The sequence below is a fragment of the Rana temporaria genome, chromosome 2 (assembly GCF_905171775.1).
Source record: "Rana temporaria chromosome 2, aRanTem1.1, whole genome shotgun sequence".
Lineage (NCBI taxonomy): Eukaryota > Metazoa > Chordata > Amphibia > Anura > Ranidae > Rana > Rana temporaria.
Genome location: NC_053490.1, coordinates 286607653 through 286633922, shown reverse-complemented (window position 1 = coordinate 286633922; position 26270 = coordinate 286607653). Strand labels below are relative to the sequence as shown.

General features: G+C 45.2%; 1 protein-coding gene across 1 annotated transcript; it reads right to left on the bottom strand.

Moving 5' to 3' along the window:
* Positions 1–2749: 2749 nt before the first annotated feature.
* Positions 2750–17716, bottom strand: LOC120926897 (MYC binding protein). Its single transcript, XM_040337197.1, has 5 exons — positions 17513–17716; positions 12846–12918; positions 11318–11366; positions 3598–3727; positions 2750–2948 (listed from the first exon to the last, which is right to left on the bottom strand). The coding sequence occupies exons 1-5, from the start codon at positions 17645–17647 to the stop codon at positions 2904–2906; spliced, it is 432 nt and encodes a 143-aa protein (XP_040193131.1). The 5' UTR covers positions 17648–17716; the 3' UTR covers positions 2750–2903.
* Positions 17717–26270: the final 8554 nt, after the last annotated feature.

Sequence of the window (26270 nt, the reverse complement as noted above, 5' to 3'; positions counted from 1 at the left end):
AACCTACCATATTATCTTTGAAGTGTGGTTAGGAAATCCATCCAGGCACAGGGAGAACATGCAAACTCCATGCAGGTGGTGCCGTGGTGGTATTCAAACGGACAACCTCTCTCTTAGCACCTAGGTTTCAGTAGCAATGACATTAACCCTTTCTCTAATGGCGGGGGGTATTGTACACAATCCGGTGGCTGCAGAGACAGTGATTGTGTGTCAATCTGATAGGCAGTCCTGCCTGATGAGAGCATTCGGGCAGCACCTCTGCCCAATTGCGCTCACACCCCCCCCAGCCCCGGTACCGGCACACTCCTGCCATGCTTACTGGGCTCTGCTTGCCCATCGGTGGGCCTGGGACAGTCACAGCGGGTGTTGGGGGGGGGGGGGGGGGGGAGCTCTCCTCCCCTTCTTGCAGTGACCCAGAAGAAAGCAATGTCTGACGTCACTTGCGGGTCACGTTCTCGGTGTCCCCAGCTTGCTTTGCCAGTGTAGGATGTTTTGCAATGCAATCTGCATTGCAAAACATTTAGTGGAATGCAGGGGAGACATGCTTGCCCCTACGTGATGAAATTTTTTTTTTTTTTTTTTTTTCTAAAAAAAATAAAAGTTGAACCCAAGCACATAAAATCCCCCCCCCCCCCTCAAATACACATGCATGTAAACGCATGCGTCTGGGCGCCTACACGTGAAAACTACGATTGTGATACACGTTGCATATCTCTGCCTACGCCAGAGTGAGCAAAAATTCTAACACAAGACCTCCTCCATAACACTAAACTGATACCTAAAGAGGGTCTTTGAAGTATCGTCTACAGAAAATATAGGGTAGTAAAGTTTGACGCCATTTTACAGGCGCAAAAAAAATAAAAAAATAAAAAAAAGGGGAGAGGTGTCTTCTTTGGGGGAAGGGGAGAATGAAACAATGAGACTTGGTACTTGTATGCATTAGGGCAGAGATATACTGCACTGGATAGTGTTTGGGAAGGTTAAAAGCAGATGGTGGCTGGTGCTAAAGCTCCTGATCTTTCCTCACTCTAGCCAAAGCTAAAAAAAATAAAAAAATAAAATAAAAGTTTTGGTGTTAAATACATTAAAACGTCAATCTTCTTTGTTTTGGGTGCATTATGTCTTACTTCAATAGGCAGTATGCCAAGACAGCCTACTCAAAATTAATGAGCTGCCAACGCACTCCAATGTGCCTAAAATTGCACATGACCCTTTTTTTGTCACGCAAGACACTAATATACTTTGCGGAACACTACAACACAGGTGCATTGCCTTGCCATTCAAAATGTGTTAATGCAAAACAGGATTGTGAATCCAGCCTTAATTGTACAAACCCTGTAATGTTATCAGTGTTTGTTTGAACGGACTACCAATTGAACTTTGTTTTCTCGACTTGCTACACGCTTAAATCTGACCTCTGTATCCGTTTAGACTACGCTTTATGAATCCCAACCCAACTCCTATTTAGGCAACAACACTGTTCAAAGCTCAAGGGTCCTACACAAATCCTGTGGCACCCAAGTATAGCTGAAGCACACAAAGCTGTGGTTACTATAATTGCCTAACCAGTTAAAATGCCAACATATTTTACTCCCCACGCAGAGTATTAAGGATTTTACCCCCCTCTTCCCCCTGATATATGGTCATACACTTTCACCCCCACCCCACCAATAATGCCTGGTATTTCCAAGGTCTCCGGCTCGTGAATAGGGGTATAGGGAGTGTGGGAAAGACATTAGCATTGAAGGTGGGTTTAGAGAGAACTGTTACAAAGGGTAAAGTGACAAATTCACTTTAAAATAATGCAAATAAGTCACTGCTTATAAGCCTCCCCAATGGCTCTAGTTCCAGGCTGTCAGGTGCCAGCACGGGATCAGGGCTTGTCCACACTTATCACAACACATGAGTCTGGCTGCACATCGAATATGCCAGCATTGAGAAAAAGCGTAGGCTTCATTCACACTTGTTTATCATGGAACTTTGGACATCAAAGTTGCATGACAAGTCACAGCCCATTGTTTTTAATGGCACCTGTTCAAATCTGTGCAACTTGGAGTTACAGCACCTATGAAAAAGGTGCCTGTAATGAGACTATGATCCAGAGAGTGTAAAGTTGGCTCAAAGTCACACTGGAAATCGTACGACTTGGAATCAGGCTAGCGTGAATGTAGCCCTTTTTTTATAAAAAAAATAAAATAACACAACCTAGGACCTCCCTTTCTTGCAAGTTTCACCCCAAAGCAAAACAGCCTTAGTCGTATGAAGCCATTAGCAGTGGAGGTAGGTTTAGTGAGAATTTTAACATGCAAAGTGATAGGTTTTTCTTTAAAGTGACTGTTGCCACCGGGTTTAAGAGGAGGAATAATATGTACATGTGCCTCTGTGCTCGTTCTCCCGCAGAGCTACGACAGCTGAAAAATCAAATATCTGACACATTCAGAGAGTGTTGGACACTTACGTGCTGTGGTTCCACTTGTTTGCCACTTTATCACTGTAGAACAATGACACAACAGTCTTTTCATGTTGCTTTAACACTTACAAAATACTCAAGATGGATTTTTTGGAAGACTGCAGCAACACATCCTTTCTATAGAAAAGCTACAATACATAAAACGCTTACTTTTATGATTTTAATCTCATGCTAGTAATGTCTATGTTACATGATAAAGCAGTCATCTCACCAAATCACATACATTCGTCTTCAGAATCAGTAACCAAACATTTTTACAAGATACAGAAAATGCCAAACTATAGTTTTTTCACAAGTTGTTTATTTAAGGTAACAAAGACATTTAAACAAGTGTTCCCATGTTCCCCGAAACAGAATAAATCCTAGGTGTATATATTTACAGTTCCAGTGCAGCATTTAAATAAGGAAATTCAAGCTAAGCTTGTTCAGCACGTTATTCAGCTCGTTTTTCATCTGTTGGAGGTTCGTGTTGGGCAAGCTGCAAAAATTAACACAAAAGAATTAGATATGGTGTGGTGTACAGCTTTCAAGAGCCAATCACAACAATTAGTGCAAAAAAACCCGGTGGGACAAGCACGAAAAGGTTTCTTGTACAATACCAGATCATATACACCTTTCATCAGTACAGTTGTCTGAAAGTACACTACAATACATTACATCACTTCCATGCTGTCATACGAGAATTTTCATTAGTGAATACTACCAATATGCAACTCACATGCAAGCAAAAAAAAAACAAACACACACACACACACACACTTAATTCCTCCAATAATCTCATTGCTTGAATTTTGAGTGAGGAAAAAAAATAAAAAAATAAATAAAAAAAAAAACTATTCAAGCAAGTGATGCTTTTATTTCCTGGGGAACATCTCATTCAATTAAGATCCTTAAACCGACTGAAGGTCATAAAGAAAGAGCAAGTAGTATACATATGGACCAAAAAGTCTCAATTTGCCAACATCAACATAATGAAGCAGAATGTATCCAAAGTTTTATGGTGCACAAATAAAAAAAATAGACAAAAAAAAAAACATTGTACACAGTTTAGGAACAGAAGATAGAAAAAGTAGGACAGCCATAAGAGAAAAGAAAAATGAACTACTCCAAAAAGTAAACACACAAACCTTTGCTTTCAGTTCTTTATTTTCCTCTAGAACAGCTTCATACTTTTGTTTCAGTTCTGCGACCTCCAAACGCAAAGCTTCCACATCTGGTGTTTCTGGGCCTGCAGCACCCAAGTGCTGCTTTAAAAAGCTGATTGTACAGATCAGGAAGCACAACAGTCACTATGTATCTTGTGACAGTAACATTTCTGTGTCTTTATAAGAGATTAGAGAAGTCTAGGATAAAATAGATGGAAGAGACGCAAGCTTGAAAGGTGCAGAGCAGAGAGTGGTTTGCTGCAAAGCTCGAAAGAGAAAGGTGCTTGCAATTTCTCAGATGAACAGGTCAGCACCATGCCACCATACAGGTAGGCAAGGGCTTCTTCCTCAGGCAGCTCTCAATCCCTTCATCTATTCATCTTGGAGTTCTGCACTATATTATAAACACTCTTATTACTTTCATCTACATTAGGTATCAGAATGTGATTCTGACATAGAATAATATGATGCAAAATTTACATTCTATACAATATATCATTTATTTTTTGATGTCCTTGCTGAGCAAATATTGGCTATATTAAAATGCGAGGACTGCCTGATCTTGTAATATATATATATATCATCACCTATTACTGTCAAGGGAGGTTTACATTCTTTGCGACAGCAATAAAAGTGATAAAAGTGATAAAAATGTTTTTTTTTTTCATTGTGTTTTAAAAATAAAAATAAGCGCCCCTGTACCACGAGTTCGCGCAGCAGAGAAAACGTATACACAAGTCACGCTTGCATATGTAAACGGTGTCCAAACCACACATGCAAGGTATTTCCACAATCGTCAGAGCGAGAGCAATAATTCTAGCACTAGACCTCCTCTGTAACTAACCTGGTAACCGTTATTTTTAAAGCGTCGCCTATGGAGATTTTTAGGTACCGTAGTTTGTCGCCATGCCATGTAGTGTGACATGTTTGGTATCCATTTACTCGGCGTAACATCTTTCACATTATACAAAATTGGTCTAATTTTACTGTTTAGTTATTTATAATTCATGAAAGTTTTTTTCACTGGGGCACATGCGCGCTTGATTCCTCTGCGCCGTCGGGGCCAATAACCCAGACTAAAACAGCACAGAGTGTGCGAGGACGCTGCAAACTCACCTCCGGGAGCTTTTGAAACGGCAGCCGAAACGGCAGCTCGGCAAACTTTCCCCAGCCGCAGGCAGGGGCCAAGGCAAGATGGCACCTGAACCTCCGGAGCCCGACGACAAGACCCAGCTCTCTGCTGCGGGTCCGGGATCCCCAGCCGACAGCCTCCATCTGTTCTGGCGAGTCCTCCCCCTGCTGAGTCCGATGATTTGCTGGCTAAGTTTTGTAGATTGCTGCAGCCTCCCGTAAGCTCTCCTCAGATTTCGTGCGGGGCCTTAACCAGTTAGAGCAACGTATGGACTTGGTCACTACAGTACAGAGGGTCATGAGGAGGAGGTGTGCAGGATGTCAGCGGAGTTGGAGACACTAAGAGACAAGTTAGAGGACGCGGAAAATAGGGCCCGCAGGAACAACCTACGCATCCGTGGTATCCCCGAGGTCATTACTGACTTGCAGGGAACAGCTACTGCTTTTATCAAGGAACTTGGTATGCCCCAAGATCGGCGTACCAAGGATGCAGAGGCCAAGCTGGAGCGATTAGAATCATCAGGATCTCCTAAGCCCCCACACTGTGGAGCAGCCGAGGAGCAACTGCAATGACAGAACGGCAAAAAAATTGCCCATACAGACCCCACAGGGCCACCAGCGCGACTGACGTGTCTGTACCAGATCACTAGACCTGGCCACTAACTGACACCTTTTGGTGGAGACGAGCGGCCAGGAGATCCACGCCCTGTGAGGCTCACCTACCTGCAAGGGAGCTGCAACACCCCAAGCACAAGGACCAGTCGCCCTGGTCCAGCATCTGGCGACACCAGTAGCCACGGCCGTGGCGTTGTCCGGCTGAAACCAGATCGGACGACCTTGCAACCTCCGCGAGGAGAAGCATAGCCTGCTTGCCTAAAATAGTAGGACAATGAACGGTAGACAAGGTCCACAGCAGCTGGTAGACCCAGGCGGTCTCCCACCCAGGCACGACCCTGGGTAGCTACCGAGACCAGACGAGAGCGGGCACATACAGGGGAGGTGTGGCCGCAGATCCACGCAAGTCCAGCAACTCAAAGCCGACTGGACCCCCCCAGGTGCCCCCACAACCATGGAGGCTGGCATCCGTCGTAAACACCGACCACTAGAAGGAAGAAACAATTTCCTGGACCGAAGAGTCGGGGGATCTCCGTCACCAACTCAGAGAGACTGACTGGGTGGCGCACTGGAATCTGTTTATTTCAGAGAGCTATTTTTTTCCACCTGGACAGTATTTTCCCTGGAAAACCTGAGCATACCGTACCGCCTCGAAGAAGGCTACCCACAGGCCCCAGACCAGCAGGTGCCCGGAGAGAAGACCGATTGCCTGATGTCAACACCTTCCCCGCAGACTGAAGCGTCTGCAATTTCTCCAGGGGAAGAAGGACCTTCGTCACCGAGGAGTCCGGATCAATCCTAGATACTCCAACCTTCTCCCGGAACCTAGCATGCCCAGCATTTGAACCCTGGGTCGCACACATGGAAGGCGGGCTTGCTGCCACTGAGCTACACCTTCTGGCCCAAATGTTTAACACCCACCCGAATCTTCGGAGGGTCTGAATGGGAATAACACATCCACTAGGTCTGAGACAGAAGTTGCTCTTACAAGAACGTCGTCCAAGAGCCCATGAGGCAAAGCCTCGCTGTCCCAACAAAGTTAGGATAAGTGCGAGCTTCTCGCTGGAAACCCATGGTGCTGACACCAGATCAACAGGGAGGGCCACAGGCTGACAGACACCCTCTTTCACCATAAAGCACAGGAAGAACACCGATATGCATGTATGCGTCCCTGATGTCCAAGGACGCCCCCAAACCTCTCGTCCTGCAGAAAAGGTAAAATTACCCCGCAGCTTAGCAAGACCCACACTGCCCAAGGCAGACCAACGGGTCGGGACAGGAAAACACGAGGAAAGAACTTTGTTCTGTGGATAGGAGGAAACCCTATCTAGTAATCCGAAGAGACCACCTCACAGACCCACTGGTCGGAGAGCAGGGAGATTTCACCAAATTGTGAACCTGCAAGCTGCCCCCCCCACCTAGAGACAGGGAGTGAAGGCTAGGTACAGTGGCAGGATTTGGGTGCCGGTGTGATCGGCTTACGCACCCAGGGACGGATTAGACCCCCAGCTGGGCCTTTGACGGCCTGGGAGGGTTGCCCATAAATAATACACACACACACATAGTGTGTATGTATATTATGTAGGTGTATGCACACATGTCCTTGGAGGAGACCAGAGTACCCGGAGGAAACCCACGCAGATACAGGGAGCGACAATGCAAGCTCCAGGCAGATTGGCATCAGTGTTCTATTCAAACTAATGACTCACTTGCTGCCAAGTAATGGAGTTAACCACTACACCACCGTGTGCATAAAACCATTCTGAAACAGACCTATATGAGGCCCTGGACCAGCTGGTCCACTAGACTAATAACTTCGGGGGAGAGTCGGCGCTCCTCCGCTGTCTGGTGCAAAATGCTCACTCCATGAGTGACTGAGACCCCAGAGTATCGGCCGCAAGTCAGACCCCAGCATGGTAAACATGGAAAGGGTCAATACTTTGGATCTGCTATCAGTCAGATCCATACAAGCGGGGCCTGCCGCAACAGGGAGAATGGTCACCTATACATGACACCCTGAGGATCCACCACCGGAGAAGAAGCCCACCTCTTGAAAGGGCTCTCCTCTAAGGGGCACTGAACTGCCCGGCGGTGAGGCACTACAAAAGCCCTCAGCGGCTTTTCTCATTTCACACCTAAGAAATTATAAAAGGGCACAGAAGGAAAAAAAACTACACAGAACGGTCTGATTCGTGAACCAAAAAAAGACCGAGCCCTTGGTGGAAACCCAGCTGCGCTAACCAGCTGAAGAGAGTGCCGTAGTGAGAAGCGCACCCATAATGCCTTATCCTGCACTGACCCAGGTATCTGGTCCACGGCTCCATAATAGAGCATTCCCCAGGGGATAACGGGGGGAGGGGCACTCTTAACCCCCACCCGTCCGCAGTCCGCCCCCACCCTGGCACAAAAGTGTCCGGGACAAATAAAGCCTCTGTGGGAATCCCAGGTACTAACACCTGCTGCCATCACCAGCATGTTGGGGGAAGGAACATTTACATAATGTGTATAACATGTAGATGCATGCAGCACCTGTCCTTACAGATAAACTGAAGCTAAACTAAAGCTACACTGACTCCATTTAAGTAATAAACTCCCAGGGTTGCGCTGACCGGGGGGGGGGTATGGGTTTTGTTATCCAGGGGACTTCGCACAACGGAGGAGACTGCTCAGCGCCGCTGCCCATGTCCCGCAAACCGCTGTGTGTGAGAAGAAAACCGTGAGGTAAGCTGTGAGGTAGCCGTCGGGTGCTGTGTGAGGAGAACGGAATCAACACTAGAGGACGAGGACTCAGGCAAGATGGCTGCCAAACGCAGCATATATGGAGCCTGACGCGGCCACAGGAAAATGGCCGACCGCCATAATATGCTGTATCATGGCGCAACAAAATGGCTGCCAATGGGATTTTCAGTAGAAACTGAAAATCCACAAAAAAATGGCGGCAAAACACAGAATTTTAAAAGAGAAAACCTAGAAAGGCTGCCCAGCACCCCAAAATATCCAGAAAAGCAGACCCCCAGCAGTAAAATACACATAGGCCAGGCGCACAGTCCCCTCAACCAGGTGGTGCCCCCCCCCCAACAGCAATGTAAAACAGCAGAGGGAAAAAGGGAGCAGGGAAGGGAGGATACCTCTCTAAACCATCTAAATGGTTTAGAGAGGGAATGGGAGAAAGGGCTGTGGTTAGATATAACAAAAATTGAGCTCTTTGGCATGAACTTAATCCGCCATGTTTGGAGGAAGAAAAAAAAAAAAAAAGCTGACTGACCCCAAGAACACCATCCCTACAGTTAAGCATGGAAGTGGAAAAATTATGCTTTGGGGCCGTTTCTCTGCTAAAGGTTTCTCTTCTACTTTGCCGCCATGTATTGTAAAATTTTAGAGTAGAACCTTTTTTCCCTCAGCCAAAAGACTGAAAATGGGTCTTCCAGCATGACAATGACATAAAAAATGCCGCAAAGGCAACAAAGGAGCGGCTCAAGAAGTAGCTCATTAAGGTCATGGAGTGGCCTAGCCAGTCTCCAGACCTTAAGCCTATAGAAAATTCATAGAAGGGAGCCGAAACCAAGTTGTCAAGCAACAGGCAAGAAGATCTTTAAAGCAGGGGGTCGACAATATCCGGGCGCCAGGTCGCATTGGTGACAAAAATTGTGACCTGGCGCCCGCCAGTAATTGAGGCCACGGCCTCAATTATCGGCCACCACGATCGCGCGGCAGGGGAGGTGGGGGCGCACATATGCACAGGATTCTGTGTCTCCGTGCGCCCCCACCTCCCCCGTCGCACGATCGCGGCGGGTCCGCGATTGCCCGGAATTAAGGCCGCGGCTTTGCTGCCTTGTGAAGTCCCAAGCTCTTCGGAAGCTTCTTTAAAGCAGGGGGTCGACAATATCTGGGCGCCAGGTCGCGACAAAAATTGTGACCTGGCGCCCGCCAGTAACCCGATCGCCGCTGGAGTCCCGCGATCGGTCCCCGGAGCTGAAGAACGGGAGAGCTGTGTGTAAACATAGCTTGCCCGTTCTTCACTGTGGCGCCGACATCGATCGTGTGTTCTCTTTTATAGGGAACCACAATCGATGACGTCTCACCTACAGCCACACCCCCCTACAGTTAGAAACGCAAATGAGGTCATACATAACCCCATCAGCGCCCCCTTGTGGTTAACTCCCAAACTGCAACTGTCATTTTCACAATAAACAATGCATTTTTTGCTGTGAAAATTACAATGGTCACAAAAAAGTGACATAATTGTCCGCCATAATGTCTCAGTCACGAAAAAAAAAAAAAAATAAGTAAATTAAAAAAAAAAAAAATAAAAAAAAAAAAAAATGCTGATCGCCGCCATTAGTAGTAAAAAAAAAAAAAAAAAAAAAAAAAACCATCAATAAAAATGAAATAAAACTATCACTGTTTTATATATTTTTGGGGGATATTATAGAAAAAAGTAAAAAATATTGATTTTTTTTCAAAATTGTCACTATTTTTGTTTATAGCGCAAAAAATAAAACCGCAGAGGTGATCAAATGCCACCAAAAGAAAGCTCCATTTGTGGGAAGAAAAAAAAAAACAATTTCGTTTGGGAGCCACGTCGCACAACCGCGCAATTGTCAGTTAAAGCGACACAGTGTCGAATCGCAAAAACTGGCCAGGTCCTTTAGCTGCCTAAAGGTCCGGGTCTTAAGTGGTTAAATGGTGCTTAAGGCAAGTTTTTGATCTACTCCACGCTGTAAAAAACAGCAGGACCCTGGAAACCAAAGACGTTCGTGGACGCCACCCCATCTCTTCTCACATAGAGATGTAGGCCTTCCAGGTGCGATGGTAGAGTCCGAAAGACCTCGGTGAAATGCCGCAATGTGGATGAGAAGGCATAATGGGGCTTCCCTGAGACAGAGCACACCCCCACAGATAAAAACAGCCCAGACACCCCACAGCTTACCAGTGTGAAATGGAGCCCTCCCCCACAGGTCCACCCCGGTAGCAGAGAGCCGACTGGATCCTGATTGGGCGACCTTGCAACCTCCTCGCTTCAGGGCGCTGGGCCCAAAGGGAGCCACGTCATCGTCCTCTGCAAGGCAGGAAAAAAAAAAAAACTGAGGCTGCATGCTGCAGGGGAGGAGGGTGATGTCCGGAGGGAACGCCCCCTGGGCGGAGCTGTTCAACTCTGTTAAAGTAACATGTATTTAAATATCTAACATGTTCTGCCTAGTCCTCTCCTATGAAAAGGAACATAACCCATATGTCAAGACTTGTGAAGGCTGTGTCCGTCCATGGACGATAAGAGAAATATGCATTTGAAAGACTGCTGCGCAAATACAGTGCAATATAAAATATTGCAACAACCACCATTTTATTCTCTATGGTCTCTACAAATTATATATTTTAATGGCCAGTTCACACCAGATGCAGTTCTGTGTGCTTTTTTCCTGCACAAAATGCATGCACAGTGTTTTCCATGTATTCCAATGGTTCTAGTTCACATCATGCAGTTTCCGGTCAGTTTCTGCCCCGGAAACTGACTGCATGGTGTGAACTAGAGCCATTGGAATAGATGGAAAACACTGTGCATGCTTTTTTAGTGCAGAAAAAAATGCACACAAAACTGTAGACAACTGCGTCTGGTGTGAACTGGCCCTAAAACATCAACTGTTAGAAAAAGGTTTGGTGTTTAAGTGGTTAAACGTTCCAAATTTACATACAGAAGTCCATTCCTTTGATGTAAAAGACGAATTGATACAATGATTAGACTTAACATTCCACTGATAGAATGTCTTCAAAACTTGGCAGACTGCCCAGACTTTGACTACTAGCAGAGAGAAATTTTTCTGCATACCAAAGATTGGGAAGATCGGAAACCCTTTGTTAAGTTTGCAACGGGAAACAATCGCTATAACGATTCTTTGACAATTAATCGTGCAGCTTTATTTGAATGAATTGAAAAAATTACAACGCTTATAAAGGATACTCTAGTGCATTGTTGGGCTTCTCTGGTTCTTCATACAGCTCTACCAATACTGCAAAGAAAAGGAAAAAAACACATCACATCTCATCTAAATCAGTAGCAATCATTTAATATACATACATATTCCAAGCCAAAATTTACTTTGTAGAAGCCAAACTGAGTGATGAGTGAAAGGTATGTACTGTTTGGACATTTGCTTTGCCCAAGAATATGTTCACCTTTTTTAAAGTGAACATATGCTTAGGAAAATAAAATATTTAGTAAACATTAACCCAAAAACTGCTTATGGAGGTAAGGGGCACCAGTAGATAAAAACAAACTATGCAGCTAGATAATGCCCTTGCTTTAGGTGTAAGCCCTTTATGTACCTCATGAAGTCTGTCTGAAAAAGTCCCAGAGGTGACCCCCCCATCCTACCTTGATGCTAGAACAAGCTCTTAAAATGTTAACTTTTACATGAAAAACTGATGCATTCACTCTGCATGACCATCCTATATTACATATGGCTTTTTGTGTAGTGAGAAGTAAAAAGAATTTCCTTATCCACAAACTGTGCTTAAATTGGTTCTAAAGTCACAAGGTTTACCTTAATGTATCATGACAAAGACCTTCCACTAGCTATTTGCTTCCCCGCAATACTTATCCGAGTCACACATCGATCTGGCACTGCGCCAACCTGCAGCAGCGCTGCTCCCTTCCCCTACCTACGTTCACAGGACCAATTGATAGCAAAGGGAGCCCCACATGGGGGAGCAGAGAACACTGGCAGGGGACCCCTAGGAGGAGGCAATGGGCCATCCTGTGCAAAACCAGTGTACAAAGCAGGCACGTATTAACTTTTTTCTTTTTATGTAAAAACTTTTTTCTTTTTTGCAGAAGCCCACCAAATCTTCATAAATCTGGCTATACACTATAGATTTTGTTCGGTTGAACAAAAATTTTTTTTTTTTATTCAAACCAATCTCTCCATATAGCATGGCTGGATGAATCTCCCGCTGTGGCCATCATATTTCGACAGTGAGCCCTGCTGGCTGTTAAAATACCCAATCAGTGGCTGCGTCTGAATAAATGCAGCCACTGTTCAGTCAGAGAGAGATCAGGTGGGAGGCAGCCAGCTAAGCTACGACCAAGGTGGCCTGCATGTAGATTAGGGGCTGGGCGCATGGATAAGGGGAGGGCACCCCTTATGGATGGGACACCACTGTTAAGAGGGTTCTTCAGGAACTGGACAAAATTCAAACAGTGAATGGCTAGTCTATGCAAACTTACCCTTTCCCCTTTTAATGTCACTTCCATCTTTCCTAATAAAGGGATAGCAAACTTAAGGATGGACATCAGCTTCAAAAGCAGCTAGATAAGGCAGTACACAGGCATGTCAAAGTGACACAGTGCAAATCAAATGCTTTGAGTACCTGTAAATAATGACCACTTCTTTCAAAGTGATGTAGTATACCTAGGCACATGTGGCCTAACAAAAAACACTGATCTGTAGAATTATTTTAATGCAGAACACAGAATTTAAACTGCTCACTTTTAGTAAGAGTGTCGAGCACTCCTGCCTTCTCCAAGTATCTTCTAAATTGTTCCCTTTTAGAATCACCAGCCTAAAAATAAAAATATTAAAAAAATACAACTTTAATAGTGAGCAACTGACTTATTGTAAAACAGTTTTTTTCTATGTCAAACCTGATATAATAAATCATGTAGCTGTCACAACACATAATACAAAATAAATGTAGGGCTGCAACTAACGATTATTTTCATAATCGATTAGTTGGCCGATTATTGTTTCGATTAATCGTTTAATAACAAAAAAAAAAAAAAAAAAAAAGTCATTTTGTGGCGATTTGCATTTTTTTTTTTTGCCCAATTTGTTGGGCAGATTGAAAAACACAAATTGCCACAAAAATGCATTACATACTTTTCTGCAGCTTCTCCATTGAAGTATACTGAACAAAAAATAAATAAATAAATAGCACCATTTTGCATTAAAAAAAAGTCAACAGCTGAAAAAAATCATGGATGTGAATGTGTCCCATAGGAAACAACGTAAATGAACTGTAGTGTGTTTCTGCAGAAAGCACCAAAAAACAAACAGAGGTGTGACCCCTGCCTGAGACGTTTAGTAACATAATGGGGGTTAAAAAAAAAACTAAAAAAAAAAAAAAAAAACTAAAAAAAAAAAAAAAAAAAAAAACAAAAAGAGCAAATAATTGCTACTGTAAGGGGTTAATTTTTTACTGTTGAACAGTGAAAGTAATATGCTTTTTTTGTACTATAAAGGGCCAATTTTCGTTTTTTTTTAACCCATTATGTTATTGGCCGATTAATCGATTATGAAAATGGTAATCGATTAGTTGTTTCGGCATTAAATAAATGTGTGCCTAATACATACAAAGAGACTATAATGTCTGTGCCCCTCTAACGTGAAGTGCATCCCATTTGCCAAGTCTGACCTGGCAGGGACCTGTGCCTATATTCTACATATAAAATTGCTACATTTGCTTTTTTAATTAGGTGCATACAAAACAATGGGGCAGGTTAATCAAGTAAAATTAGAAGCATGCTGAAAATCAGGCTACCTCTAATTTGACACAATAATTGTGCCTGCAATCTGTGTTTTCAATAAAACTACACCTACAATTAAAGTGTTTTTTTTTTTTTTAAACAAAAGACTTTACAAACACACACACACACACACACACAGTTATGTGGTTTTGTACACAGCAGCCCGGATCCTCCTCTTCTCTGGTCCTGGCCCCTCCTATTGAGTGCCCCCTCAGCCAGCAGCTCTTTATGGTGGCACCTGAGCCAAGTCAGAGCTCTGTGTATCCATTCAGACATGGAGCACCGACCTGGCCCCTTCCCCCTCTCCCACCGATTATCTGACTGACTTTGATTGACAACCGCAGGAGCCAATGGTGCCACTGCTGTGTCTCAGCCAATCATAAGGAGCGTCCCGGACGGCTTAGACATTTGTGGACATGCTGGGGAGAGAAGAGGCTCAGGTAAGTAATTGGGGAGGGGGGGCTATGGAGGCTGCTACACACAAAAGGTTTATCTTAATGCATGAAGATAAAAAAAAAAAACTTGAACTGAAATAAAAAAATAAATAAAAGATAAACAACCTGCCTTTACAACTCCTTTAAGAAATAACTAGGGGCACGTTTTATATTGACAGTGCTACATAAAAGTTTAAAGAAAAAATGTCAGGCTTTATTGAGATTTGTGCCCCCATTAACAAAATTCACCCCATTTTCTTTTTTACAGTAATCACTTAGGCCTCATGCACACTGGGCGTTTTTACAGCTACCGTTTTGTGCGTCAATCTTTTTATTTTTTTAACCGCCTCTAAACTCCCCTGCATGTGAGCAGGGCTCTCCGATTCCTACTGTATTATAGTGCATTGTATTTGTACCGTCTACCCAAGTTTTTGCACAGCGCACTAGTGTGAACCAAGCCTCATGCGGGTATTTTAAAGATCAAAGCAAACTACACCAAGCAATTTTAGCCGATTGGCATTTTTGAAGAATATACATCTGCATACGAGGAACAGGTGAAGTGATTAGACGGCTTCCGTTACACCTGTCACATAAGAATCAAGTCATCAGGGGAAAGTCATTTTCAGCTGAGGCCAACTAAAATGTTAAATCATCCCCACATGGCTAAAATAAAGATCTCATCCTCTTAAGGGGGGTACACACTATAAGAAAATGGGGTGAACATTCATCTGATTTTTCTCCATGTTTCACAGCCAATTCGAAACCAATAAAACAAAATTTGTACAAAAATTCTTATGAATAATTCTTGTAGGACAGAGGCTTTTTTTGGTTAATCGTTTCTAAACATGCGCAGGCTTTTTCTGTTTTTTTTTTTTTTACTTAAATCATATGAAAACGGTACAAACAAACAGCGTTCGTTCTGTTCCTGTATGAGAAAAGTTTTGAAGTTTGTCCCATTGAAAAAATGTGTTACAAATTCGGAACCGGTTGTCGAAAGTTGTGTACATGCCAAAGAAAATCGTACAAATTTTTTTTGTCTAGCATTAAATTCGGCACAGTAGCGCGAGCTACAGTATGCCTGTCTGTATTTTTTTATCCCCATACTCACTGTGCAATTGTATATTGAAGATTCCGACTCCCGCGGGGAATGGGCGTTCCTATGGAGAGGGAGGATGATTGACGGCCGGCCCTGGCACGTCACGCTCCCCGAAGACAGCCGGAGTAGGTCTCGGCTCTTCACGGCGCCTGCGCGCAGGCGCCGTGAAGAGCCAAGCCTATTTCGGCTATTTCCGGAGAAGCGTGACGTGCCAGGGCCGGCCGTCAATCACCTTCCCTCTCCATAGGAACGCCCATTCCCCGGAATCTTCAATATACAATTGCACAGTGAGTACGGGGATAAAAAAATTCAGACAGGCATACTGTAGCTCGCGCTACTATGCCGAATTTAATGCTAGAGGAAAAAAAATAAAACATTTTTTTTTATATAGGGTGAACCCCCGCTTTAAGGTTCCATTCACACCTAAGCAAATCAATTTTAGACCCCTTTCATACAGAGGCAGTTTTAATGTGTTTTAGCCCAGGTTCACACTGGGTACGATTTGAGATGCGATTTCACATGTCAAATCGCATCTCAAATCGGCGGCAATTGTCGGCAATGGCACCGTCCAAATCGGTGCGACGCCGCATCTGCGACGTTGCACCGATTTCAAAAAGTAGTTCCTGTACTACTTTTTGCGATTTTGGGCCGCGATTTATATTGAACCCTGCACAAATGTCTCTTAAATCGCGGCCGAAATCGCAGCAAAACCGCAGCCGCGAAATCACGGTAAAATTGCGATTTTACCGCGATTTTGAATTCGCAGCAGTGTGAACCTAGCCTCAGCACTAGAAATAGTGCCTCCCATTTATTTCAGTGTGACTTTTCACACTGGGATAACATGCAATTGGCCTTAAATAGCTACAGAAGCGGTCAGCCTAATTGAACATGAAAATGGGGCTGCAGTCCCAGTGACAAAAGAGGGTTCGACCCCATTCACACGCTTTTCAGGTGCTCTTGCGCAAAAAACAGCGCCTGAAAACCGTCTCCCATTCATTTCAATGGGTGCTTTCACACTGGGGCGGTGCGCTTGCGGGGCAGTGAAAAAGGTCCTGCAAGCAGCATCTTTGGAGCGCTTTAAAAATGCCTTAAAAGCGCTCCAAAAGGGCTCTTTTAGGGCACGTTGTCCCGTACCGCTAGCGCCTCAAAAAATGACCAGCATTTTATTGCCAGTTGTTGCAGAGCTTCAGTGTGAAGGGGGGGGGGGGGGGGAGAATGTAACAATTTTACCAATGCAAGATTACCACAAGGAGGTGGTAAAACATCAGCTTAGTGAGGTCTCTTGCTATGAAGAAATAAAGCCGTGGACCAGCTTGCACCCACATCTGACATACCTGTAGGATCCCACTGGAAATCACTGTACTAACTAGCTTCTGGGCCCTGTACTGAGCAGCTGCCCAGCTGCATTGTGTACCCAGGTGGTTACTCATTCAGCACAGGCACAAGTCGGAGAGAACTTTGCATTTTTTCCACAAATACAAATTGTTCTCCGATTAGACAACCATGTTATTTTTTTACAAAAATGCTAAATGTTCTCCAAATGACACCAATGCCAAGCTAGCGACCCCCTGTATTCCTTGAGCAGAAGGGCAGTTGCCCCCTCCCTCATGTTTATGGGTGCTCAACCTGTGGCCCTCAAGCTGTTGCAGAACTACAAGTCCCATAAGGCATTGTAAGCTGCTGACAGTTACAAGCATGACTCCCATAGGCACGGGTATGATGGGAATTGTAGTTCTGCAACAGCTGGAGGGCACTAGGGAGACAGGGGTGAGTTACATGCTCTCCTATACCTGGGTGGACTATTTTCTTCATTTCTGGTCACTGGGGGGGCTGTAAAGAGGACCTGTTGCTGGGCTCCCCTCAGCCGCATGGAAGGTATGTAATAATGTAGAGCATTGGTATGGTCAGGTGTGTGGTGGACTAGAAGGCCTCCTGAGAGAAACCAGCTGACTGCAATGTCAGAGTCATAGCACGCCTGTGTAATACTCGTCCTACATACATGTTCCTGTAGCCTCTGCCATGCTTGTCCAAAACTAAACCCCACAATAAAGTAATGTAGAACATATATGCCTATCCTATGTCAGGTGTAGCACTCCTTACCTTGTAGCTCGCCATCCTCTTCCTGGCTTCCTCACCTGCTTCTGGTTTGTTACCCAACAATCTCCCCAGTAACGCGAACACACAGCCTCGCACTTGCGCAGTAACAAGAAGCAGCCGCCGTTGAGAATCGAGCATGCGCAGGTTCTAGCCGTGATCACATGCTGCGCATGCGTGGAATTTCACCGTCGCTCTAGTAGTAGTTCGAGTGTGGAGGTGTGTCTGTGTACGTTTTGCTCATTGAATGAAGAGCGATAATGGTAACAGCTTGCAGCTGTTCACAATTTACCTTTTAAAGCTGAACTGGGGCTACAAGTAAAAAGCAAATGTGCTGTATAGGTTTTGTCATTTATATACATAAGAAAGCAGTTTTTTTTAAAATATATATATATTAAACGTTACTGGTTATAAGAATAATATATGTGTGTGACATAATAGCTCCCATTAACGTAGAACAATAGGCAAAACATTTTTCTCATGTTGGATAGAGTAAGGGAGGGTTATAAGTTATAACCCTTTATGGTCTCATTGAGGAGATTTCCTTTCACTTCCTGTCCCATAGCCAAAACAGGAAGTGAGAGGAAATCCCTGCAAAGTCAGGGAATCCCCAGTTGTCACCAGAACTAGTGAACTACTTGCCGACCAGCCACCGTCATTGTACTTCGGCTCGTTGCCGTGAATCGTCGTACGTCGGCTCGGGAACTGTAGTTTGTGGGCGCATGTCCCAGCGGGGGAGTTAATCAGCCGGTGGAGCAGACTCGATGTCCGCCAGCCACCCGCGATCGTTCACCGTTGTGACAGAACAGGGATCTGCCTGTGTAAACAAAAATCTCCGTTCTGACAGGGGAGATCACACAGAGCCTGTCTTTCTGCTATGCAGAAAGACAGATCCATAGGTCCCAACTGTCCCTGATTTGAAGCAATGTACCTCTGTCCCTCATTCCTCCTCATTTGTTCCTCATTTTAGTCTGATCGTATAGATGTATATAAAATGCACTTTTTATCAATCAAAAAGTGTTTTCCAGCCCTAAACCTTTCACCTGATTTCTAAATTGCTGAATTTGCAAATTCCAAAAGCCAATCTAAAGGAATAGTAGTCTTAATAAAAAACACTTGTGGATTTAAAGCGGGGGTTCACTTGGAATTTTGTTTTTTAAAAGCCAGCAGATACAAATACGGCAGTTGCTGATTTTTTAAAAATTAACACTTACCTGTCCAGCGCGTCCGCAGAAGCCGAGCGGTAGTGGTGTTTCCCAGAACACAACAGGTGGGTGACACGGAGGGGCCGGACTCCCGCGGGAGTCTATACCTGGAAGTGGTGCAGATACCTGTTTTATACAGGTATCTGCACCCCCTCCCCCTGAAAGGTGTCAAATGTGACACCGGAGGGGGGAACCTCCGCTTTAACCAATCTTGTTTTTTGTACAATTCTCCTTTAAGGGGCGTAGAAAGGGGTGTGCCCTATGCCTGCACACTTTTGCTGATAGATGTCCCTCATTCCCATCTCAAAAAGTTGGGAGGTATGCAGATCTGTGTGTTTCCCCAGTCACACAGTCCCCCATACAGTTAGAAAACACAGTTTAAAGCGGTTGTATACCCGCAATAATTTTTTTTTTTTACACCTGCAAGGCAAAAGGCATAATGAGCTGGTTTGCAACGCATTCTAGCTCATTATGAAATACTTACCTTGGAACGAGATGTAGAGAACTTACCTGGTCCACGCCGAGCGAGATGTCATCTTGCCTCGGCGTGTCTTCCGGGTATCGGCCGCTCCAGCGCTGTGTTTGACTTCATTCCGGTAAGGTCCGGTGGCTGCCGGCCCTTTAACCGAGGATCCCCGCTGCGCATGCGCCGCTGCAATCAGCGGCACATTGCGAGGGGAATATCTCCTAAACCGTACAGGTTTAGGTGATATTCTTTATACCTACAGGTAAGCCTTATTATAGGCTTACCTGTAGGTAAAAGTGGTAGTAAAGAGTTTACTATCACTTTAATCCATTGATGGCCCCTGATGTTAACCCCTTCCCTGCCAGTGTCATTAGTACAATAGTGCATATCTTTAGCACTAATTACTGTAATAATGTCACTGGTTCCCAAAAAAGTGTAAAAAATGTCAGTTAGGTGTCTAATCTGTCTTCTGCAATGTCGCAGTCCCACTAACAACTGCAGATCGCCACCATTACTAGTAAAACAAATTAAAATAATAATAAAAATGCCATAAATCTATTCCCTATTTTGTACACGCGATAACATTTGCGCAAACCAATCAATATACCCTTATTGCAATTTTGTTTACCAAAAACATATAGAAGAATATATATCGGCCTAAACTGAGGAAGAATTTTTTTTTTTATAATTTTTTGGGGGGATTTTTATTATAGCAAAAAGTAAAAAATATATATTTTTTTTAAAAATTTACACTTTTTTGTTTATATCGCAAAAAATAAAAACTGCAGAGATTATCAAATACCACCTAAAGGAAGCTCTATTTTTGGGAAAAAAAGAATGTCAGTTTTGTTTGGGTACAAGAACGCGCAATTGTCAGTTAAAGCGACGCAGTGCCGTATCACAATAAAATGGCCTGGTCATTACGGGGAAAAATCTTCCGGTTCTTTAGTGGTTAACCACTTCGGACCGCCGCACAACAATTTACGTAGGCACTTTTGAAGAGGGATATCTCTGTTGTGGCAGCAGCTAGCTGCCATAACCCAGGTATCCATCTCTTCAGGCGGCGGCCCAGTTTCCGATAATATTGGTCTCTGCGGTGGGTTTGCTGCAAGATCAACGTTATCGGTGGCGGGAGAGGGTCCCATCTCGCAGCTCTCCTGTGCCGGAGCCGTCGGCAGCAGCAGATGCGATCGGGTCCACTCTCGGCAATTCAGAGAGGATTCATTCATAAAAAAAAAAAAGCGTGGGGGTCCCCCCAAATTCAATTACCAGGCCCTTCAGGTCTGGTATGGATATTAAGGGGAACTCCGCCGTCAATTAAAAAAAAAAAAAACGACGTGGGGTTCCCCCTTAATATCAATTCCAGACCCTTCAGGTCTGGTGTGGATTTTAAGGGGAACTCCACCCCAATTTTTTTTAAAAAATGGCGTGGAGTTCCCCCAAAAATCCACACCAGACCCCTTATCCGAGCACGTTAACCTGGCCTGCCGCAGAAAAGAGGGGGGGACAGAGTGCGTCCCCCCCCTCTCCTGAACCATACCAGGCCACATGCCCTCAACATGGGGACAAGGGCCTCATCCCCACAACCCTTGCCCGGTGGTTGTGGGGGTCTGCAGGTGGGGGGCTTATCAGAATCTGGAAGACCCCTTTAACAAAGGGGACCCCCAGATCCTGGCCCCCCCTATGTGAATTGGTAATGGGGTACATTGTACCCCTACCATTTCACAAAGGAAGTGTAAATAGTTGTAAAGAACACACACACACATTAGAAAAAAGTCCTTTATTAATAAAAAATAAATCCAGCCGTGGTAATCCACTTGGTCCCAGCTCCCTGCTCCAACGTTGTCGGTATCCAGCGACTGGTGATCTCCTCTCCGGTCCAGCGATGAGAAGACCATCCAGGATCCAGAGCGCAGCATCGCCCGCCTCTTCTCTCCGCCGGACACAGCCCAGCGAATGAAGCGGCTGAAGCTGTGACATTTCTTTTATTGGTGAGGCGGGGCCACCCGTCACCTGACCCCAACCCCTCTGACGCAAGGGGGAAGCCAGGCTTCCCCAGTGACGTAGCAGAGGGTGCGTCAGAGGGGGACAGGGTCACGTGACGGGTGGCCCCGCCTCACCTATAAAAGAAATGTCACAGCTTCAGCTGCGTCATTCGCCGGGCTGTGTCCGGCGGAGAGAGGAGGCCGGCGATGCTGCGCTTTGGATCCCGAAAGATCTTCTCATCGCTGGACAGGAGAGGAGATCACCCGTCGCTGGATACAGACAACGTTGGAGCAGGGAGCCGGGACCGAGTGGATTACCATCGCTGGATATTTTTTTTATTAATAAAGATCTTTTTTCTACGGTGTGTGTGTGTGTTTTTTTTTTTTTTTTTTTTAATTCTTTATTTAAGTATAAGACACAGATACAAGCATAAAAAGCAACTTCACAGTATCGATATATTGCAATGAGCATGTAAGATATAATGATCGTACCGAACCATTACAGGTGGGCAGGAAACACTCTTCAGGCAGCGTCTAACTACTCGCTGAAGTCAAATACAGGATAAACATACACTTCTGTGCTCATCTCAGCTTTTTTCTATTAGTGAGAGGAATGAAAAGAAAGAGAAGAAGGGAAAGAAATAAAGAAAGAAAGGAGAGAGAGGAAGAAGAAGGGAAGGAAAGACGATAGAGATAGAGAGAGAGAGAGAGGAAGAGAAGAAAAAAAAAAGGGGGGGGAGACAGGAGGGGAGGGGCGATTACCCCCCGGGAGCCCAGATTGATAACGCTGAACTGGTGCTGGGGATTCTATACAGTGGATCCAGCCATGCATTGGGTGAATTCGTCAGATAAGCGAAAGATGTTCCAATGAATCCATCTAGCCCTATGTTCCTCAGATTTGTCTCGCAGCGCAGAGGTCAGATCTTCCATTCGTTCAATGTCCCCCACCCTTGCGAGCCAATGGGCCACCGTGGGAGCTGACTGTTGCTTCCAGAGAGGTGGAATGCTGTCCCTGGCAGCATTAAGGAGATGCTTGAGGAGGGATTTATGGTAACTTTTCCGTGATAGAGGGGTAAGGTTAAGGAGAACTGGAGCCGGGTTATCCAGGAGGGGGACATCCGTGAGTTTCTGTATGAATTTAAGAACCGGATGCCAGAAAGTCTGGAGCACAGGGCAGTCCCAGAATATATGCAATAGCGTGTCTGCGTGTAGGCCGCAACGCCAGCATTGGCCAGGTTGTAGAGGAAATATCTTAGCCAGAACCGAAGGAGTCCTGTACCATCGTGTCACTATTTTATATGTGGTCTCTTGGTATTTGCTGCAAAGTGAAGATTTCTGCGCAAAAAAGAGGATGCAGTCTTTTTGGGGTTCCGTGAAGGTGATGTGCAAATCCCTTTCCCGTTTAGCCAAGAATGGTGGGTCTTCAGTGGCGTGGAGATCCAATAAGGCTTTGTAGATGGTGGATAAGGACCTCTGGATCGGACCCTAGCCCGTACAGAGTTCCTCAAAAGGGTGAAGCTCTCTGAGGAAGTGGGCTGACTTGAGCAGTGAACCGAGAAAGTGAGATAGCTGGTTGACCCTCCAGAAGTCAAGTGAAAGTGGGGCCTGGCCTGAGAACAAATTCTCTGTAGTGAGCTAACCGGTGGGACGCAGGAAAGAGGAAGCCCTCAAGAGACCCCGCGGGGCTTGTGCATAAAAAGACGGATCGGTAAGGCCAGGTACAAAGTCTGGGTGACCGATGATTGGGGTCAGCAGGGATGGGAAATTTTTCAGCGAGGCTAAGCGAAATAACCTTTTCAGTTCCATGAGAGTGGGCACAATCAGTGGATGGGTAGTAAGATGCGTGGCAGGAGTAGTCCCTGGCCACGGAAGCCCCGCAAGGGGTGCCCCAGCCCCATCCCTCTCCAGCGACACCCAGAGCTTCAAGTCGCTGTGATGGCACCAATCCACGACTCTGGTCGCCGTATAGTACATAGCTGGGTCTGGGAATCCGAGACCGCCCCTGGTCTTTGGACGTGTTAGGAGTGCTCTGCCAAGACGCGGATGTTTGCCACGCCAGACAAATCTGATGAATGTGGAGCGTACGGCGTGGAAAAATGTCTAAGGGATCCTGACGGGCAATGCCTGCAATAAGTACAGGAGTCTGGGCATTGCATTAATTTTTAATACGTTGCATCGGCCGAGCCAGGAGAGGGCCAGGGAGTCCCATCTCCCAAGATCGGCCGCAAGAGTAGATAAGAGGGGCTGGAAGTTGAGGGCAACGATGTCTTGTAAATTAGCAGAGATTTTGGTTCCCAAGTATTGGATTGAGCGGGCAGCCCACCTGAACGGGAAGAAAGGGCGGAGGTTAGAGATGGTAGAGTCTGGCAAGCAAACACTTAAGGCCTCTGATTTCTGTAAGTTTACCTTAAAATTAGACAGGGTGCCGTAACGCTTCAGCTTCTGCAGCAAAGAAGGTAAGGAGATGAGGGGTTCGGTAATGTAAAATAAGAGGTCATCGGCATAGGCCGCAACCTTGTGGTGACATTGGCCGGACTGGATACCACTGATAGACTGTTTGCCTCTGATGTGGCGCAGGAAAGGTTCCAGGGAAAGGACGAACAACAGTGGGGAAAGGGGGCAGCCCTGCCTGGTGCCGTTCGAGATGTGAAAAGGCCTGGATTCATAGCCATTCACCCGCACGGTCGCTGAAGGCTTATCGTAGATGGCCGATATCCAGGACAGAATGGAATCTGGCATACCCACAAACCTAAGCGTCTCTCGGAGAAAAGACCAGTCCACCCTGTCAAAAGCCTTCTTGGCATCCGTGGACAGGAGCAACAGGGGTAATCCAGAGCGCTTTGCTTTATGTATAATGTTCAGTGTCCGTATTGTGTTGTCCCTGGCCTCTCGGGACTGAATAAAGCCAACTTGGTCCATTCCAATTAGACGTGGAAGCAAAGTGTTCATCCTAGAGGCAAGGATTTTAGTGAATAGCTTCATATCGCAATTTAAAAGTGAAATGGGCCTGTAACTGGCGCATCATTTTCCCATTTGGGGATCACTGATATTGAAGCACGCAGCATGTCTGCCGGGAGGTTGTGTCCCTCGATTGCAGCATTAAAGGCCGCGAGAAAGGAAGGTGTCAAAGTGTCCTGGTACATTTTGTAGTAGGGAAGGGTGAATCCGTCCGGGCCAGGTGATTTACCTGGCTGGGTGTCAGCTATTGCAGCTGCCGTGTGTGTGTTTTTTTTACAACTATTTACACTTCCTTCGTGAAATGGTAGTGGTACAATGTACCCCATTACCAATTCACATAGGGGGGGGGGGCAGGATCTGGGGGTCCCCTTTGTTAAAGGGGTCTTCCAGATTCTGATAAGCCCCCCACCTGCAGACCCCCACAACCACCGGGCAAGGGTTGTGGGGATGAGGCCCTTGTCCCCATCAACATGGGGACATCCTCCCCATGTTGAGGGCATGTGGCCTGGTATGGTTCAGGAGAGGGGGGGGCCGCACTCTGTCCCCCCCTCTTTTCTGCGGCCGGCCAGGTTAACGTGCTTGGATAAGGGGTCTGGTGTGGATTTTTGGGGGAACTCCAATTTTTTTTTAAATTGACGGCGGGGTTCCCCTTATAATCCATACCAAACCTGAAGGACCTGGTAATTAAATTTGGGGGGACCCCCACGCTATTTTTTTTATTTTTTATGAATGAATCCTCTCTGAATTGCCGGGAGCCGACAATTCATTATAGCCGCAAGTCCGGTTTTAAATGACTTTTTTTCTTTCAGAAATTACACTTTGTGCAGTGACAGTTCTAAGTACTGGAAACATGCGCTATTTCACATGCTAACTTTACACCCCCCCCCCCCTATGTACGAAATGTAAAGAATATTTAACTTTTATTGTTTCACTTTTAGCATTATTAAATTCACTGCTCCCGAAAAAACGGCCAGGTCCCCAAACACTTTTTAGGACAATAACTTGCATATTAGCCTTTAAAATTAGCACTTTATATTTCAAACGTTTGAGTCCCATAGACTTTAACAGGGTTCTAAAGTTCACACGAACGTTTGGTGTGTTCGCAAGTTCTGGTGCGAACCGAACAAGGGGGTGTTCGGCTCATCCCTAGTGCTGGGTATGGAGATGAGTGAGGGGAAGATGACCCCCACCCGTCTCCATACCATAGCAGGGTGGAAGCGACATCAAAACGTCACTTCTACCCATAGCTCTTAAAGGGCCATTTTTTTAAAAAAAAAATTCAAATTACACATTTTTTTTTTTTAGTTTTTTTTATTGCATTTTAGTGTAAATATGAGATCTGAGGTCTTTCTGACCCCAGATCTCATATTTAAGACCTGTCATGCTTTTTTTATATTACAAGGGATGTTTAAATTCCCTGTAATAGGAATAAAAGTGACACATTTTTTTTAAAAGAACAGTATAAAAAACAAAAGGTAAAATAAATAAGAAAACTATTTTATTACTTTTTGCTGTAATAAATATCCCTCAAAAATATATTAAAAAAAATGTTTTTTCCTCAGTTTAGGCCGATATGTATTCTTCTACATATTTTTCGTAAAAAAAATCGCAATAAGCTTTTATTGATTGGTTTGCGCAAAAGTTATAGCGTCTACAAAATAGGAAGTAGTTTTATGGCATTTTTTTTATGTTTTTTTTTTTACTAGTAATGGCGGCGATCTGCTATTTTTATTGGTACTGCTACCTTATGGCGGACACTTCGGACACTTTTGACACATTTTTGGGATCAGTGCTATAAAAATGCATTGATTACTGTAAAAATGTCACTGGCAGGGAAGGGGTTAACCACTAGGGGGCGAGGAAGGGGTTAATTATGTTCCCTGGGTGTGTTCTAACTGAAAGGGGGGTGGGATTGACTAGGGTAAATGACAGATTGTATGAACAGACGAACAGTAATTTCTCCCCCTAAAAGGACCGGGAGCTGGAACCGCAGCCCAAATGCGTAACACTGCCGCACCTCGCGGGAGAACTTAGGATATCTGGTGACCAGACGTCACTCACTTGTTCTGGCACTGGGCTGCGGGAATTTAACTATGATCGCGGGACTGCGGGACATACTTCAAATAGCGGGAAATTCCCGCAGAATCCGG